Source organism: Spinacia oleracea, chromosome 6 (assembly GCF_020520425.1).
Source record: "Spinacia oleracea cultivar Varoflay chromosome 6, BTI_SOV_V1, whole genome shotgun sequence".
In the NCBI taxonomy this organism is placed as follows: domain Eukaryota; kingdom Viridiplantae; phylum Streptophyta; class Magnoliopsida; order Caryophyllales; family Amaranthaceae; genus Spinacia; species Spinacia oleracea.
The window spans coordinates 2,168,605-2,186,213 of NC_079492.1; the positions used below are offsets into that span (position 1 = coordinate 2,168,605).

A 17,609-nucleotide genomic window follows, 5' to 3' on the forward strand; every position below is an offset into this window, starting at 1 on the left:
TATATTTCTCCTCTTAACAAGCCTAAAATCAAACCATCATCAAACATTCAATTCAATTCAACAAAACCAAAATCTTTGATCCATCATATATTAATTACAATTTACAACCTAGCTTCAATGACTACATTGCAATCTTTGTCAAAGGGTTCGATATCAACATTTAGATTGGACCATATCACACAGTCTTATTTTGTTCGTTCCATGAATAATCATGCTGGTCTCCAAATTAAATCCGCCATATCAATTCCAAAGTTACCAAACTTTAAGCATTTGAAAGAGTTGAATATGTCCAATATTGCTACCAATACCCTCTTTAAGAAAAACACAAAAACAACAATAATCCCAAAAGAAGTTGTTATTAGTCATGATAATGAGGATCATAGTGATCATCATGCAACATTGGAAACCATTAAACTACATGTGGTTTTGGAAGCCGTATTAGATAGAATAGAGATGCACCATAACATTGGTGAGCAACGTGAGAATTGGAACTCTTTATTGTTGAACTCCCTCAACATGATCACCCTAACCGCCGCCACCATGGCCGGTATGGTAGGGTTTTCCGGCGAGCATCATTCCTTAGGGTTAAACGTAGCTTCAACCCTACTCTTTGCTGCGGGGACCGGAATCCTTTTGATAATGAACAAGATCCAGCCTTCTCAACTAGTCGAGGAGCAAAGGAACGCGGTAAGGCATCTAAAGCAACTCAAAAACAAGATCCAAATGATTATTTCTCTCCGGCCACCAGCACAAGAAGACGTGGAGGCGGCCGTGGAGGAGGTTTTAGCCCTAGATAGAGCATACCCTCTTCCTCTCCTAGGGTCCATGCTTGAAAAGTTTCCCAATACTTTCAAGCCCGCCGTGTGGTGGCCCGCAGAAAAACCTGGAAATATCAATGCTCCAAAAGAAAACTTGGTTGTCAAGAAAGGGGTAGTGAATAATGGATGGAGTAAGGAGTTGGAGGAAGAAATGAAGCAAATTGTTGGAGTAATAGATAGGAGGGATATAGAAGATTATGTTAAACTAGGGAATAAAGCATTGAAGTTTAACAAAACCCTAGCCAAGTGTGGCCCGTTGTTAATGGGTGTCGCCACCGTAGGAGCGGCTTTCGGTGGGCCGTGGGGAGGGCTCGTGGCGGCCGTAGCGGGGTCCACAGCTAGTGTGGTGAATAGCATAGAGCATGGTGGACAAGTAGGGATGGTGTTTGAGATGTATAGGAATTGTGGTGGAGCTTTTAAGTTGTTGGAAGAGACAATTGAGTCAAACTTAGAAGAGAAAGATTTAGAGAAGAGGGAAAATGGTGAGTTGTTTGAGATGAAAGTGGCTTTGCATTTGGGAAGGAGTTTGTCTGAGCTTAGAGATTTTGCGGCCTCTAGTCCCAAAGGTGAATTTGCAAGCAAGCTTATTTAATTTATTTTTTTATAATTAGAAAATGTGTATATTTAATTAGCTAGCTAGGAGAAATTATTTATTCTTTCATTTATTCATTAATTAATTCAGGGTTAATATTGTACACATTTGTATAGGATGTACAATTTTAACCCCATCTTGTTTTACTAAATTGGTAAAACATTAAATTCACTCGTAGTTGCATATTGCATCTATTGTAATTAATCTAAAGAGGTTTGAGTTAATAATGACATTGCGATAAATTCTTCGATTTTAATATTTGTTTTTTGGCATAGGCTAAACGAACAATGTTACAAACTACTAGCACATTAGATTATAGTACAATATATACCAGCTACTAGCACGGTAAAACTTTTATATAGGTGGTCTGGTCGGGCATACACTGCACCTAATAATGTACGCACTTGTATATCGATCACATCGTAAATGTGAAATTAAGGTCAAGGTAATAATGGTTTGTGGCAATTGGCAAACGTACACTAGGGAAATTTTATTGGGACGAAGGAAATATTAACTTGATATCTATCATATTATTTTTCTACATTTGTTGAATTTAGCTTTATATTTGCGTGAAAACTGTAGCAACGTAACTGATAATAATATGCATGGATGTTAACCTTAGGCTTAATTATAATATTAGCATATGTCTTTGTCACTTTAAAGAGACAAGTTATATATAGGAACATGATAGGGAAAGGAATGATAAACTATGTCATAATTATTTTAGCTAATGATATGATCCATAAAAGCTTTTTTAGGCTGACATGACACATAAGTGTTAGATACTTAGATTTCTGCTCATCTAAATGAATACTCCGTAGCTAATAAGATTGCTTAATTTGAGTACCCTTGATTCTAGATATAGGGCGTGTTCGGCAGTAGCGTTTGAGGTAGCGGGTAGTGTTTTGACCTAGTTAAGACGCTACTTGTAAAATTTGTGAGTGTTTGGTAAGGTAGCGGTTAGCGGTAGAGGTAGCGTTTGGGTAGCTTTTGTCAAACGATAAAATTAGTAGCTTTTAAGGTAGCGGGTAGTTTTTGACAAATTTATAATAAAGTTTTTAAAAAATATTCTACTTTTATCTTATTTTAGAATATCAACCGCTACTTTTACCGAACACACATATCAGTTAGCCGCTACTTTGACAACTAACCGTTACCCGCTACCATTCACCGCTACCCGCACTACAAGAAATTGTACTATTAACGACGGGAAATCCCGTCGCGAAAGGCCAATAATCGTTGATTAACGACGGGATTTCCTGTCGCGAACCCGTCATAAAAAGGGGGTCGTCGTTAATAGAAATCCCATCGTAAATCCGTCGTGAACCCGTCGTAAAAGACATTTGCGACGGTTATTCCCGTCATTGTTTGGCTGTTTGCCCCGTCGCAAAAGGCTTTTGCGACGGGATTTTTGACCCGTCGTAATTAGGTTGTCGTTAAAGACACAAATTCTTGTAGTGCCGCTACTCGAACCGCTACCCTCTACTCAACCGCTAACCGCTAATTTTGCCGAACAGGGCCATACTCGGTATAAATAAGAACTTATTATACTTTAGTTATACTACATACTTTGTATATACTTCAGTTATACTCCGTACTCCGTATATGTTTACCGTCATTAATTTTCACAAAATACTCGTAGTGCTTTTTTTTTTTTTTTTAGGGAAAGATCGGGAGGGGGGAGCTTAAAATACTCGTAGTGCTTGAAATATAGAAATTAACTGAAACCCACCAAAATTTAATTAAGGGCCCGTTTGGTTTTTTTTTTGTTTTTTTATAAAATTAAGAACCAAAATATGAAAATCATAAAAAGTAGTTTTTACTTTGTGTTGTCAGTTCCGGATGTCAATATGATCATTTTACGTATTACTATTTTTAGTTGATGATTCAATAAAAATCATATGACTTTCAAACCAAAACTAGAAACCGACAGTGATACCGAACGAGTCCTAAGGTACTTAAACTGTAAACTGAAGATTCAAAAAGTACACAAAATAAAAATCTACGGATTAATTTTCAATCTACCAATTAAGTCATATCCAATTAATCCAAATTTTTGGTTGTATAACTAGATTAGTTGGTAAAGTATTCAGGAGGTGGTACCCAAGACATGAGATCAAATACATTATACGCCATTTATCGTCTTATCCTTTAGTCTCTCTTACCCATTTTGAATGTTCTTTTTGTACTCATGAGTTACTTTTCCACTAGTTGAACATTGAATCTAATTAATGACATGACATTCTATATATTCATGCTAGTAATAAAGCATTATAAGACCTAATTAAGCTACTACTCCTACTACGGTAAAAGTGTGATTATTAGCCTAAAGCCCTAAACAATAGCCTCTATATTAGAACAGATCAAACTGCATGCTCTGAATCTTACTTCTTCATCCACTTCAATAGACCAAATTCAGCATACCACATCCAACTTAACATTATAATAGTTGAATATTACTTCCTCCGTCTTTTAATACTCGCAACGTTTGTTAGTTTCACGCATGCCAATGCACAACTTTGATCATTTATATCTTAAATTCTCTTTATGCAAAAATTATAAAAAGTTGATATTTTGAAAATACATATTGAGACGAATCTAACAAGATCTCACATGACTATGTTTTATCTAATATAAAAAACACTAAGAATAGTTAAAGTAGATTATATGAATAGTGACAAAAGTCCAAACGTTGCGAGTATTAAAAGACGGAGGAAGTATTACTATATAATAGTAGTAACATTCAATCTATGAAAAAGTCTAGCCGTTAATCCTAGATTTGGCCAAGTCAAATCATCCCTTTCTAATTCTACAGGTAACCAGTCAACATCTTCATATTTAATTTCGACCCACCTTCCTTCTTCTTTTATTTAAGAAGAACAACGTACTATAAATACTTGACAACTCCAACCATAATCTTAACAACAGATTACATAAAACAAAACCCAAAAACACACAGAAAAACCCAACATCTAATTAACATTATGGTTTCTTAACAAACCTCCACAACTTGTTTATCATCATCATCCTCAAACAAACTGATAATCACAAGTGCAATTAGTGGTTCAAAATACCTTAAATTCCCCAAAATTACAGTGCCAAAACTACAAAATCATGTACTTCATCATCAAAAACAACATTTAATACAAGACCTTAATAACCTTACTAATTATAACCCAATAACCACAAATGACGACCAAATGGAAACAATCAAGCTATACACAATCTTAGAATCGGTTAATGATAGGATTGAAATGCACAAAAACATCGGTGATCAACGCGAGAATTGGAATTCCTTGTTGTTGAACTCGGTTAACATGATCACTCTTGTTCCGGGTGTGGAATGAGAACAGCTGACTGTGGGATACTGGATTCCTGTCGAGATTGCCGGTTGATATCTGCACAACAGAATGGATTAACTAGCCTCGGGGGTGGTTCGAGGATCCCCCCTCCGATGCTTAAGTAAGATTACTGAGAGATTAAGAGATGATTAGGGAGTAAGAAAGAAGTGTGTTTAAGTGTTTGTGTACCCCATAGCAATAAATGAGGTGCTCCTTATATAGACCAATCCAAGGGTACGATCTGGTAGGTCCCTTGTGGTTAGATAGCGACCTGTTGATAGTGACCCTTGGTTGGTTGTCTTCATGATAATGCCGGTAGGTTGTCTTGCAAATAATGCCGGTAGAGGATATTTACCTAAGATGACCAGATTACCTGCAGGTTAAGTTTACATACGGGGAGTTCTGCCGGTACCAGGTGGTGCCGGTAGGACACCCCGTACAACTAGCCCCCTCAGAGTAAGCGCATATATGACAATTGTTGCGCTTGCTCTGAGTTTAATGGGAAAAAATAAGTATTATTTTGCTACCTGGTGGTACAACTAGCCCCCTCAGAGTGAAGCGCGGGCGCTGACTGTATTGCGAGTATTTCTGAGAAAAGACCGCGAACAGTTTGTCGACCGCCTTCTCTCTGAATGAAGAAATTCGTTGCTAGGTCCTTTGGAAAAAAGATTTGGACTACTAGCCCCCTTGAAAAAGGTTTTGGCGACTATCCCCCTTGAAAAAAGATTTGGACGATAGCCCCCTTGAAAAAGGTTTGGACGACTAGCCCCCTTGAAAAAAAGATTTTGACGACTAGCCCCCTTGAAAAAGGTTTGGACGACTAGCCCCCTTGAAAAAGGTTTGGACGACTAGCCCCCTTGCAAAAGGTTTGGACGACTAGCCCCCTTGAAAAAGGTTTGGACGACTAGCCCCCTTGAAAAAAGATTTGGACGATAGCCCCCTTGAAAAAGGTTTGGACGACTAGCCCCCTTGAAAAAAGATTTTGACGACTAGCCCCCTTGAAAAAAGGTTTGGACGACTAGCCCCCTTGAAAAAAGATTTTGACGACTAGCCCCCTTGAAAAAGGTTTGGACGACTAGCCCCTTTGAAAAAGGTTTGGACGACTAGCCCCCTTGAAGATGCTGTGGGTGACTAGGCATTATTTTTGAATTTTTGTCGTGCAAGTGGCGGGAGATTGTTACCCACGTTCTCCCACGTGGCCTTCATCTCGAGCGTTATTTGGTGCGCTTAATCTGGGTCGTTGATTCTGAATGTAACTGGCCTTTTAACTGCTTGACTTACGGGTCGTGACGTTTTGCATACCCCCCTTTGACCAATAAAAGGCCTTAACCTCTTCGAGATTTTTCATTTCACCCACTTTATTCTTGAACTTCCGACCTTTCTCTCTCTCTTCCCCTGGGTTTTTCGCTGAAATTTGTTGCTGTTTGATTCTCAAGCTTTTGCTGTTGTTGTGGTTTGAATTTTCCAAGGTTTATTAGCCTCCTTTTTCGTTGTTACCGAATTTCGGGTTTTTCTTCCTCTCTTATTTTTGTGCTTGATTTTCTTTCGTTTCAATGCACCACATTCGAACAGCACATGATGCTGTACACTGATTCTGATGCCATGTGGTGCAAAGTATTCCCATCCACACTCCTAGGAGTGGCAGCGAGCTGGTATAAGGGCATAGAGGCACACTCCATATACAGTTTCCGACAGCTGCAGGCGTCGTTTTTGTCACGATTTGTGAGCAAACAGAAGAGAAAGAAATCATCGGGAGAGTTGATGTCGTTCGCTCAAAGAGATAGAGAGCCGTTAAGGGATTATCTCACCCGCTTTAACAACGAGTCAATCACTATTCCCAATTTGCAGCAGGAGGTTGCTGTTCTGGCTCTTATGAGGGGAATGCAAGAGTGCGAATTCAAGAAATATCTCAGCCGGAAGTCATACACCAATCTGGGTGACGTCCTGCACAAGGCCAACGAGTACATCAGGGGGGATGAAATGATGAAGATCTCCAATGTGGTAGTGGCAACCGGCGGAAATGTCGGGTACAATCCAGGCTATAACCCACAGACGGGAAAAGGAGGAAACAATTTTCATCAGAGCAATAATCAGCAAGGGGCAGGCCAGAGAAACCAGAATAACAGAAATGCCAATCCACAAGGGCAGAGAAGCCGGCAAGACAGAAGGGAGTCCAGAGGACTCTTTGATAACTACACTCCGCTGAACACACCGCGGACGGCAATTTATAACATAAACAACAAAATGGATGGCTGGAGAAGGCCGCCACCAATGCAGAGCAGGGAAAGGAATGTCAAGAAATTCTGTGACTTCCATAATGAGCACGGCCACCTAACAGAGGACTGCAGAGACCTCAAAGACAACATTGAGGATATGGTCAGAAAGGGGTATTTCTCACAGTATAGGGCAAGGCAGGGAAATGGTAACAACAACTCGGTGGGAGGAAACCCTACCAATTCATACCGGCCACAACAGCAAAATCAACAACAATACCCTAGAATCGAGCAACCATATCAGCCGCCTAGAATCGAGCAAAAACAGCCGGAAACCAGTGCCAGAGCAGAACAGAGGGATGGCGGGAAAAAACCACCCGTGTATGTAATTTATGGCGGCCCAGTCCACGGAGGGACAATAAGCGGCGCCAGTAGAAGCTTGGAGGAACACAGGCACATGGTAAACTTTCATAACACAAGAGTGTGGCCTAACCCACCCAACATACCAGTGATGACATTCTCGGAATCGGATTGCAGAGGCATCATTTTCCCGCATGATGACCCACTAGTTCTTACAATTGATATAGCAAATGCCGATGTGAACAGAGTACTGGTAGACGGCGGCAGCTCAGCAAACATCATCTTCTGGGAAGCTTTCAAACAATTGCACATACCAGAGGACGAACTTCAAAGGGTAAACTACCCAGTAATCGGTTTCTCAGGATCTACAGTGTACCCAGAGGGTAGTATAAGGCTGCCGGTGAAAATCGGAGAAGGATCCGAAATGCGAGATCTCATGGTGGATTTCCTAATCATTAAAGTGCCAGCGGCCTACAATGTGATCATCGGTCGCCCATTCATACATGAAGTGCAGGCGGTAGTCTCCACCTATCACTTGACAATGATATATATGTCGAACCTGGAAAGGCCGGCAAAGATAAGGGGAAGTCAGTTGGCGGCAAGGTCCTGTTACTTGACTGCTTTGAGAACACCGGGAAGAATGGTCCCAGAAGTGAACTTGACTACTGAGCCGGCAAGGCAAGAGATACACTTGACTACTAAGCCGGCAAGACAAGAACAACTGTCAAAAAGGAAGAGCTGCACAAAAAGGGGTCGAACCGACCTAAACATGGAACACTTTGATGAAAGGCCGGTATCAGCACCAAGACCAATGCCAGATGGTCTGACAGAAAATATCGAGCTGGAGGCTGGAAACATGGATAGAACAGTCGTGATCGGTACGGAAATGGGGAGTGACATGGAGGTCAACCTCATAAGCTTGCTGAGAGAGCACGCGGACATCTTCGCATTCTCGGCGGATGAGATGCCTGGTATCGATCCAGAGATAATGGTTCACCGATTAAACGCCGACAGAAATGTTAGGCCTGTACGGCAGAAAAAACGTAATTTCTCCACGGAAAAAATGACAGCAATACAAGAAGAGGTGGATAAACTTCTGGCGGCAGGTTTCATTGAGCCATGTGACTACCCCGAATGGTTGGCAAACGTGGTAATGGTAAAAAAGTCAAGTGGGTCATGGAGAATGTGCGTAGATTTCACCAACCTTAACAGAGCATGTCCGAAAGATTTCTACCCCCTGCCACGGATTGATAGGCTGGTAGACTCCACTAGCGGTCACGCAATGCTCAGTTTCCTAGATGCTTTCTCAGGGTATCATCAGGTCAGCCTGCATAAATCAGACAGGAAGAAGGCGGCCTTTATCACAGATGCAGGAGTTTTCTGTTATAAGGCGATGCCGTTCGGGTTGAAAAATGCAGGGGCAACATATCAAAGGCTTGTTGACAAGGTGTTCGCCGACCAAAAAGGCAGAAACGTGGAGGTCTATGTAGATGACTCTATCGTAAAAAGCCGGAAGGAGGAGGATCATGTTAACGACCTCCGAGAAACTTTTGAAACTTTGAGAAAATACATGATGAAATTAAACCCAAAAAAATGCGTCTTCGGAGTAAGGTCGGGAAAATTCCTGGGTTTCTTGGTCAGCGAGCGTGGCATAGACGCCAACCCTGAAAAAGTAGAAGCAATCATCAGTCTGCCGCAACCCAAGAGCGTAAAAGACATACAGCGGCTGACAGGAAAAATGGCCGCCTTAAACAGATTTGTGAGCAAGTCGGCAGATAAGCAAATGCCCTTCTTCACAACCCTGAGGCAAAACAAGAAGTTCAAATGGGGGCCGGCAGAGCAAGAGGCCTTTGAAGCTCTAAAAAGTCACTTAAAGAACCTGCCAACAATAGCAAGGGCAAAAGAGGGCGGCAAATTACAACTATACATATCGGCGTCGCCAAAGACTGTTGCAGCAGTACTGGTAGCCGAAGCAGAGAACAAAGGGCAGCAGCCGGTATATTTTGTGAGCCATGTGCTAAACGGCCCAGAAACAAGGTACACGTTGGTGGAAAAAATGGCATATGCAGTCCTCATCGCGGCTAGAAAGTTAAGACCATACTTTGATGCGCATACAATCGAAGTGCTAACAAACTTTCCTCTCGAAAAAGCCATCAGCAAGCTAGATACATCAGGCCGGTTGCTAAAATGGGCAATAGAGTTGTCCGAGTTTGACTTGGAATTCCGGCCAAGAACTGCAATCAAAGCCCAGGCATTGGCGGACTTCATAGTTGAAGCGTCATACCAAGAAGATGAAGTACAAGCTGAAGTATGGGATGTGTCAGTGGATGGTTCAGCTGCACAGACAGGCAGTGGGGCTGGAATAATCATGAAATCGCCAGCAGGAGACATTTTTGAGTATGCTATAAAGTTTACGTTCAACGCGTCAAATAACGAGGCAGAATACGAGGCAGAAATTGCCGGCATCCAAATGTGCCTCGCAGCAGATGCCAAAAGAGTAATACTGACAACAGACTCCCAGCTGGTAGCAAGTCAATTCAGCGGAGAATATGAGGCCAAAGAACCTTCGATGGTCAAATACCTGGAGAAGTTGAGGTCGGTGTCGGCTCAGCTAGAGAAATTCAGCATTAATCTGGTACCCCGAGCAGAGAACACACTGGCAGACGCCCTATCAAAGTTAGCAAGTTCAAATGTCGCCGACTTGAAAAGAACAGTCATGATGGAAGTCATGAATAAGCGAAGTACGGAGTCGGAGATAATACGGGTCATGGCCATCACAACTACCTCAGAATGGTACGATAATATCCAAACATACATACAGACTGGAGCGCTACCAGCAGATTTTGCAGAGGCCAAAAAGACAAGAAGGGACTCGGTTTGGTACATCATCCTGTGGGGACGGTTGTACAAAAAGTCATTTAGCCTGCCATTCTTAAGGTGCCTAACAGCATTCGAGTCAGCAAGGCTGATCGAAGAGATGCACGAAGGAACATGTGGGAACCATGCCGGTGGAAAACCCCTTGCCATCATCTGTCAAAGGCAAGGCTATTACTGGCCAACAATGTTAGAAGATTGTCGAGCTTATGTAAAAAAGTGCGAGAAATGTCAAAAGTTTTCAGCTGTGATAAACTTGCCGGCCAATGATTTGATGCCCATTCTGAACCCAATCCCATTCGCACAATGGGGAATGGATATTGTTGGACCATTCCCAATGGCGGCTGGAGGGCGCAAGTTCTTAATAGTAGCAGTGGACTACTTCACCAAGTGGATAGAAGCAGAGCCGGTAGCAAAAATAACGGCAAACCAGGTGAAAAAATTCATATGGAAAAATATAATAACAAGATTCGGGCTGCCGCAGGCAATAGTTTTTTACCATGGAGCACAGTTTGATTGTGCACCCATACAATGCTTCCTGGGATTATACAGAGTAAAGTTAGCTCACTCGTCAGTATGTCACCCACAGAGCAATGGGCAAGCAGAGGCGGCGAATAAGCAAATCCTGGCTGCACTGAAAAAGAAGCTAGAAGACTGTAAAGGCAAATGGGCAGATCTTATGCCAGAGATTCTGTGGTGCAACAGAACTGCTATCAAGGAGGCTACCGGCGAGAGTCCGTTCAAATTAAGCTTCGGGTCTGAGGCTGTTATACCGGCAGAAATGGCTCTGCCAACCATGCGAATCCAGCATTACGATGAGGAGAGAAACGATCAGCTGCTGCGACATCAGTTGGATTTCATGCCAGAAATCCGCATGAAAGCAGAAGTAAGTTCGGCAGCATACAAAAGCAGAATGAGCAGAGCATACAACAAGAAAGTGAAGCATCGGCCTCTAGGAGTAGGAGACCTGGTACTGCGGAGAACGGCGGCAATAGGAAAAGGAAATGCTCAAGGAAAGCTGACAGCCAATTGGGAAGGACCATACCAGATATGGGAGGAAATAGTTCCTGGATCATACCGGTTAATGCAAATGGATGGTACCGCGCTCAAAAACTCCTGGAACGCCAGTACTCTGAGAAAGTACTATGTTTGAAAAAAAACCTGTAATGATGATGTATGAGCAGGCTGATTGCAATAGCCGTCTGCATTTTGCTGTTATGTATAATTAGGGCGGTCCTCAAATACGACCAGTCCATAAATGAAGGAAGAAAAAAGCAAAAAACAAACGCTGCATAAATCAACACGCAAAGGTAATGTATGGATGTGATCAGTAACAGTAAAGAAAATAAATGCCGTTTGGGCACTTTACTGCGAAGCGTAGCAGTCCATAATAAAGTTGTTGTGATTAGTAGCTTTGGAGAAAATAAATGCCGTTAAGGCGCACTCCATTGTGAAGCGTAGCATTCAACGAATTGTATGGTGTGACTAGTAGCCGTACAGAAAATAAATGCCGTTAAGAGTATTAGAAAAAATAAACGATGTTAAGATGCACTCCATTTCGAAACATAACAATCATTTCGAAGTGTATCATTTCAACAAGTTAAAAATATAGAAAGGCCGTCAACAAATAAGAGTTCATGCTAATAAAATGGAAGTATCATACGCAAAACGAAGTAAACATACAATCAAAAACTACTTGTTATAAATGCATGATTACAGCAGAAAAAAACACTAAAAACCGACAGCCATCACCAAAAAATCTTGCGAAGTGATTAGCTGATCACAAGGCACAAAAGATGTCGGTTAAAAACCGACACCCCTACAATAAAACGATGTTCTAAGATATGTTACATCAACAATAAGTGCCCTAACAGCATCTGGAAAAAAGTCAAAAGCCAACCGGCTAAACTAAAAAACCCTAACATGTATGAGGCCGGCTGGGAAAAGTAGAGGATCCGCAAGAAGAGGAGGGTGATGACTGCCAAGACCGTCAAACGGCACGCTCATCACCAGACCAGTAGGCATCTTCTGGAACTTGCAAGGGGGGCAAGGTTCTTTGATTGGCATTGCAAATCACAGCCTCGGGTAGCTCCTGAGGCTCAAAGCCGGTAGCAACCTTGTACAGCTCCTTCTCCTCATACCCAGCCTCAAATTCTTGCCACCCATCCTCATCCAGCTTCTTCACATGGCAAACGACCCGATGAGCAGCGCACCAACCACCGTTATGGCGCAGAGTAAGAATATCATTAAACCAGTCAGACTGGAGAAGCTTATCAACAGCTCTCTTGGCGGCAGTCTTCTTCACCACAGGCAAACTCTGGTTAAGACCAGTCAGCTCCTCAGTCAGACCGTCTGCCCTCTCAGTTTCAGCCTTCAGCTTCGGCTCAACCTCTTCCAGCCTTCGGTTCGTCGCCTCCAAATTCGAAGAAGCACTCTCCAAATTCTTCTCATTAATCTTCAAAGCAGATTCAGCCGCCTCAGCCCGCTTCTTCAGCTCGGCAATATCAATGCTATTCTGCGTCAGCTGCATCTGGTTCCAACGATAGACATAGTACAAATCCATGCTGGATTAAACAGCCTAAGAAACAAAAAAAATTGTTGTACAAATGAGTAATCAAAAAAAAAGCCGGATAGAAAGTTGTAGCAAGCTAAGCAAGAAATACCTTGTATAAATCGTTGAAATGCTGAGCAGCAGGGGCGTCAATCTGACCCTGTGGCCTGTCAGCAGGAGTAATCAGATCCCGAAAAGCACGGTAGCCCAAATCCCCACCGTCCTTAGAAGAATCCGTCGCCACCGACTCCCCACACAGCAGATCAATGTTTGGGTAGAACTGATCGGTGGGTTCGCCGCCAGAAGACCCGAACCATGATTTCATTGCTTCCGGGATCTTAAAGGGGGTATCCTCAATCCAACTGCCGGTACGAAGCGGCAGATGATAATTTAGTCGAGAATCACCAGATCGATTCTCGCTACGACTAACAGGAGGCATACTAGAATTACCCCCTGTCACTGCGGCCGACATGGCACAGTGCTGAAACGGAGCCTCATTCTCGCCGCCACGATCTTCCTCGTCCAAAATCTCAATGGACGGCTGCGGAGACGGGTGAACCGCAACAGCAGAATCAGCCGTCTTTTTGAAAGCATCGTCAGCATGGATTTCGTACTGATCAACAGCAGCCGAAACATCATCGCCGCCAGCGGCCTTAGACTTCTTAGTGGGGTCAGAACGCCCACTAGTAAGTGACGACCTCTTCCGAGTCCTCCCACCACGGCCGGTTGGATTAGATTGCATAGTGGGCGGTTGCACAGTTTTTGGAATAGAGACAGACGAAGATTTTGTTTTAGAACCGCCGGCAACACGATTCTTCGCAATAGTAGCAGTTGAGCGACGGGAGGAGGCACGTGTGGAATACGTTGATATGGTGTCGTACTTTCCCTTAGGCGGCGGAGGCTGCGTACACACAGGTCGCCAATTCTCGTCAAATCCGAGAATTTCTCTATCCAATGTTTTAGTACCTGCAAAGACAACGACTCAATTAAAACCGGCAAAAAACTTATGCAATACACAAAGCTATAAATAGCAATAATAAGTACATCCCATTCGGCTGAAAATATGTTTACCAAAGCAGTGGGTGTTGCAAAGGCCGACAGCGGACAAGGGCTGATTACCCAAAATATAATAGGCATTAGGGAGCCAATTTCGATTAACAGCCTGTTTTTTGCTGAGGCCGACATCTAAAATGTCACACGCCAAATAATCAAAAGCCTTTCTCTCCCGCCGGCCCAAACCACGCTGGTCATACTGCTCCATTCGAGGCCGGGGTTTAGAAAATGTCCGTCGGAGCAAAAAGCCGTCAGGAACTTGAACGAAGTAAAAGCGATCCTGCCAATCTTTACAGCTCGACAAAGGAGGATGCACAGTCTTTCTCTTCGTTGCGCTATACGCCGACATCCACCCCGTCTCTCCATCCTTCTTCAACCATAACAGCCGCTTGAACAAATTCAACGTCAGCGGCCATTGTTTAAACAAACACAACCAGACATATGAGATAACAGTTCTGATGGTAGTAGGGGTAACTTGGGCCAAGCAGACGTTCCAAGCCCGGAATATTTTCTCAACAAAGGGGTGCAGAGGAAAGCGAAGCCCAAAATCGAAATGCTTCGCATACACAGCAATATGGCCGGGAGGACAGTCGAATATAGTTGCACCTTCATCCGGCACTACCAGCTTATACTCAGCCGGCAATCCAAGAAAAGTCCCTCCATGAACCACATGATTCTTCTTTATGATCAGATCGCGCCAAGACGTCAAAATCGCGGTTGTACGAGGAAGACTTTTTAAGGGAGGGAGTTCTTCTTTCCTATGAACATCCGTGGAGTCGTCGGTAAAATAAGGCTGTTCTTTAGCCTCATCCGCAAGAACTTCAGCGACTATCACGTCGGCCGGATCGTCATCATCTGAACCAATACCGTCGTCTCCAATGTCTGCGTCATCCCTACCAGAAACGCCAGCATCTTCACCATCATCACCCCTATGAGCATCAACATCCTTGCCGGCGGAATCCTCAAAGATGGAATCACCATCGGAGTATTCGCCGGTAGCCATATCAATATCATCATTAACAGGCTCTTTACCAGGGCGGCGGCCACTAGTGCTAGCCGGTTGTTCGGAAGCCATCCTATCAGCCTGACCAAAAGAAACACCGAAGTTGCCAGTATTAGTTCCATACTGCCCGTGGCCACTGCCGGTGGAATTCAAGAATTCCCGGTAATCACGAATATAATACCGCACCGAAAGGGGAGAAACATCTAAAGCAGGCTCAGAAGCCGGAATAGGATGCTCGCGAGACCTCATTTCCCGTATCATTCGAGCCCGCAGATGATGTAGGGCATAACAACGCTCTCTCTCAGCCTGATTCAAACCCTCGTCATAAACCTCACGAATGGCAGTCCGTCTTAAATTAGATTGAGAGTACGGCTCCTCCCGGGCCCAACTACAATTACTCTCTTGAGGAACACTCCAACCGGTAAACCCAGAAGGCTGAGAAGAAGGGTTGTCCCCACCCACATTTTTGGTCATTTTGTTTTTAAGGCGGCGGATAATTAAAAACAAGAAAAAATTTGACACCACAGAAATGCAAAAACAAAAATATATGTATAGCAAAGAGTAGCAAAATAGAGGGGTGGGTACCTACTGTTTTTTCTGGAGTTTGAAATACAAATGAAGCACGCGAAAGAGAAAAACAGGGAGAACCTACAAAAAACACAGAAACGAAAGAAAATCAAGCACAAAAATAAGAGAGGAAGAAAAACCCGAAATTCGGTAACAACGAAAAAGGAGGCTAATAAACCTTGGAAAATTCAAACCACAACAACAGCAAAAGCTTGAGAATCAAACAGCAACAAATTTCAGCGAAAAACCCAGGGGAAGAGAGAGAGAAAGGTCGAAAGTTCAAGAATAAAGTGGGTGAAATGAAAAATCTCGAAGAGGTTAAGGCCTTTTATTGGTCAAAGGGGGGTATGCAAAACGTCACGACCCGTAAGTCAAGCAGTTAAAAGGTCAGTTACATTCAGAATCAACGACCCAGATTAAGCGCACCAAATAACGCTCGAGATGAAGGCCACGTGGGAGAACGTGGGTAACAATCTCCCGCCACTTGCACGACAAAAATTCAAAAATAATGCCTAGTCACCCACAGCATCTTCAAGGGGGCTAGTCGTCCAAACCTTTTTCAAAGGGGCTAGTCGTCCAAACCTTTTTCAAGGGGGCTAGTCGTCAAAATCTTTTTTCAAGGGGGCTAGTCGTCCAAACCTTTTTTCAAGGGGGCTAGTCGTCAAAATCTTTTTTCAAGGGGGCTAGTCGTCCAAACCTTTTTCAAGGGGGCTATCGTCCAAATCTTTTTTCAAGGGGGCTAGTCGTCCAAACCTTTTTCAAGGGGGCTATTCGTCCAAACCTTTTGCAAGGGGGCTAGTCGTCCAAACCTTTTTCAAGGGGGCTAGTCGTCCAAACCTTTTTCAAGGGGGCTAGTCGTCAAAATCTTTTTTTCAAGGGGGCTATCGTCCAAATCTTTTTTCAAGGGGGATAGTCGTCAAAACCTTTTTCAAGGGGGCTAGTAGTCCAAATCTTTTTTCCAAAGGACCTAGCAACGAATTTCTTCATTCAGAGAGAAGGCGGTCGACAAACTGTTCGCGGTCTTTTCTCAGAAATACTCGCAATACAGTCAGCGCCCGCGCTTCACTCTGAGGGGGCTAGTTGTACCACCAGGTAGCAAAATAATACTTATTTTTTCCCATTAAACTCAGAGCAAGCGCAACAATTGTCATATATGCGCTTACTCTGAGGGGGCTAGTTGTACGGGGTGTCCTACCGGCACCACCTGGTACCGGCAGAACTCCCCGTATGTAAACTTAACCTGCAGGTAATCTGGTCATCTTAGGTAAATATCCTCTACCGGCATTATTTGCAAGACAACCTACCGGCATTATCATGAAGACAACCAACCAAGGGTCACTATCAACAGGTCGCTATCTAACCACAAGGGACCTACCAGATCGTACCCTTGGATTGGTCTATATAAGGAGCACCTCATTTATTGCTATGAGGTACACAAACACTTAAACACACTTCTTTCTTACTCCCTAATCATCTCTTAATCTCTCAGTAATCTTACTTAAGCATCGGAGGGGATCCTCGAACCACCCCGAGGCTAGTTAATCCATTCTGTTGTGCAGATATCAACCGGCAATCTCGACAGGAATCCAGTATCCCACAGTCAGCTGTTCTCATTCCACACCCGGAACAACTCTAACCGCGGTTACAATGGCGGGTCTAGCTGAATCTAGTAGGTCGTCAAACGGGTTAGGGTTAAAGGTGTCATCAACCTTACTCTTTGTAGCGGGTACAGGGTTACTTTTGGTAATGAACAAGATTCAACCTTCTCAGTTAGTTGAGGAGCAAAGGAACGCTGTCAGGTTGTTCAAACGCCTTCAGACTAACATCAACACCACTCTTTCTATCGGAAAACCGAGTCGGGAAGATGTCGAGGTGGCGATGGCGAAGGTGTTGGCTTTGGATAGGGCATACCCGTTACCTCTTTTAGGGGCTATGATTGATAAATACCCCGAGAGTTTACAGCCTGCTGTATGGTGGCCGTCTAATAAGAAACAATCATCAACTTGGGGCAGTGGGGCGGACTTGTGGCGGCGGTGGCGGGGTCTATGGCTGCGGCGGTGAACACCATAGAGCATGGTGGGCAAGTAGGAATGGTGTTTGAGATGTACAGGAATTGTGCTGGTTTTTTTAAGTTGTTGGAAGAGACTGTTGAGTCTACCTTAAATGAGGAAGATTTAGGGAAAAGAGAAAATGGAGAGGTTTTTGAATTGAAGATGGCTTTACATTTGGGAAGAAGT

The 17,609-nt window shown here is 43.4% G+C and overlaps 3 protein-coding genes across 3 annotated transcripts; all 3 read left to right on the forward strand.

Annotated features, from left to right (window-relative positions):
* Positions 1-1,643, forward strand: LOC110777105 (probable F-box protein At4g22030). The gene has a single exon (XM_021981719.2). It carries the CDS (start codon positions 118-120, stop codon positions 1,408-1,410), a length of 1,293 nt encoding a protein of 430 aa, XP_021837411.1. The 5' UTR covers positions 1-117; the 3' UTR covers positions 1,411-1,643.
* Positions 1,644-6,326: 4,683 nt separating this feature from the next.
* On the forward strand, positions 6,327-11,351 carry LOC110781059 (uncharacterized). Its single transcript, XM_021985314.2, has one exon. It carries the CDS (start codon positions 6,327-6,329, stop codon positions 11,349-11,351), a length of 5,025 nt encoding a protein of 1,674 aa, XP_021841006.2.
* Positions 11,352-16,391: 5,040 nt separating this feature from the next.
* LOC130464077 (probable F-box protein At4g22030) lies at positions 16,392-17,579 on the forward strand. Its single transcript, XM_056833458.1, has one exon. It carries the CDS (start codon positions 17,020-17,022, stop codon positions 17,431-17,433), a length of 414 nt encoding a protein of 137 aa, XP_056689436.1. The 5' UTR covers positions 16,392-17,019; the 3' UTR covers positions 17,434-17,579.
* The last annotated feature ends 30 nt before the right edge of the window (positions 17,580-17,609 follow it).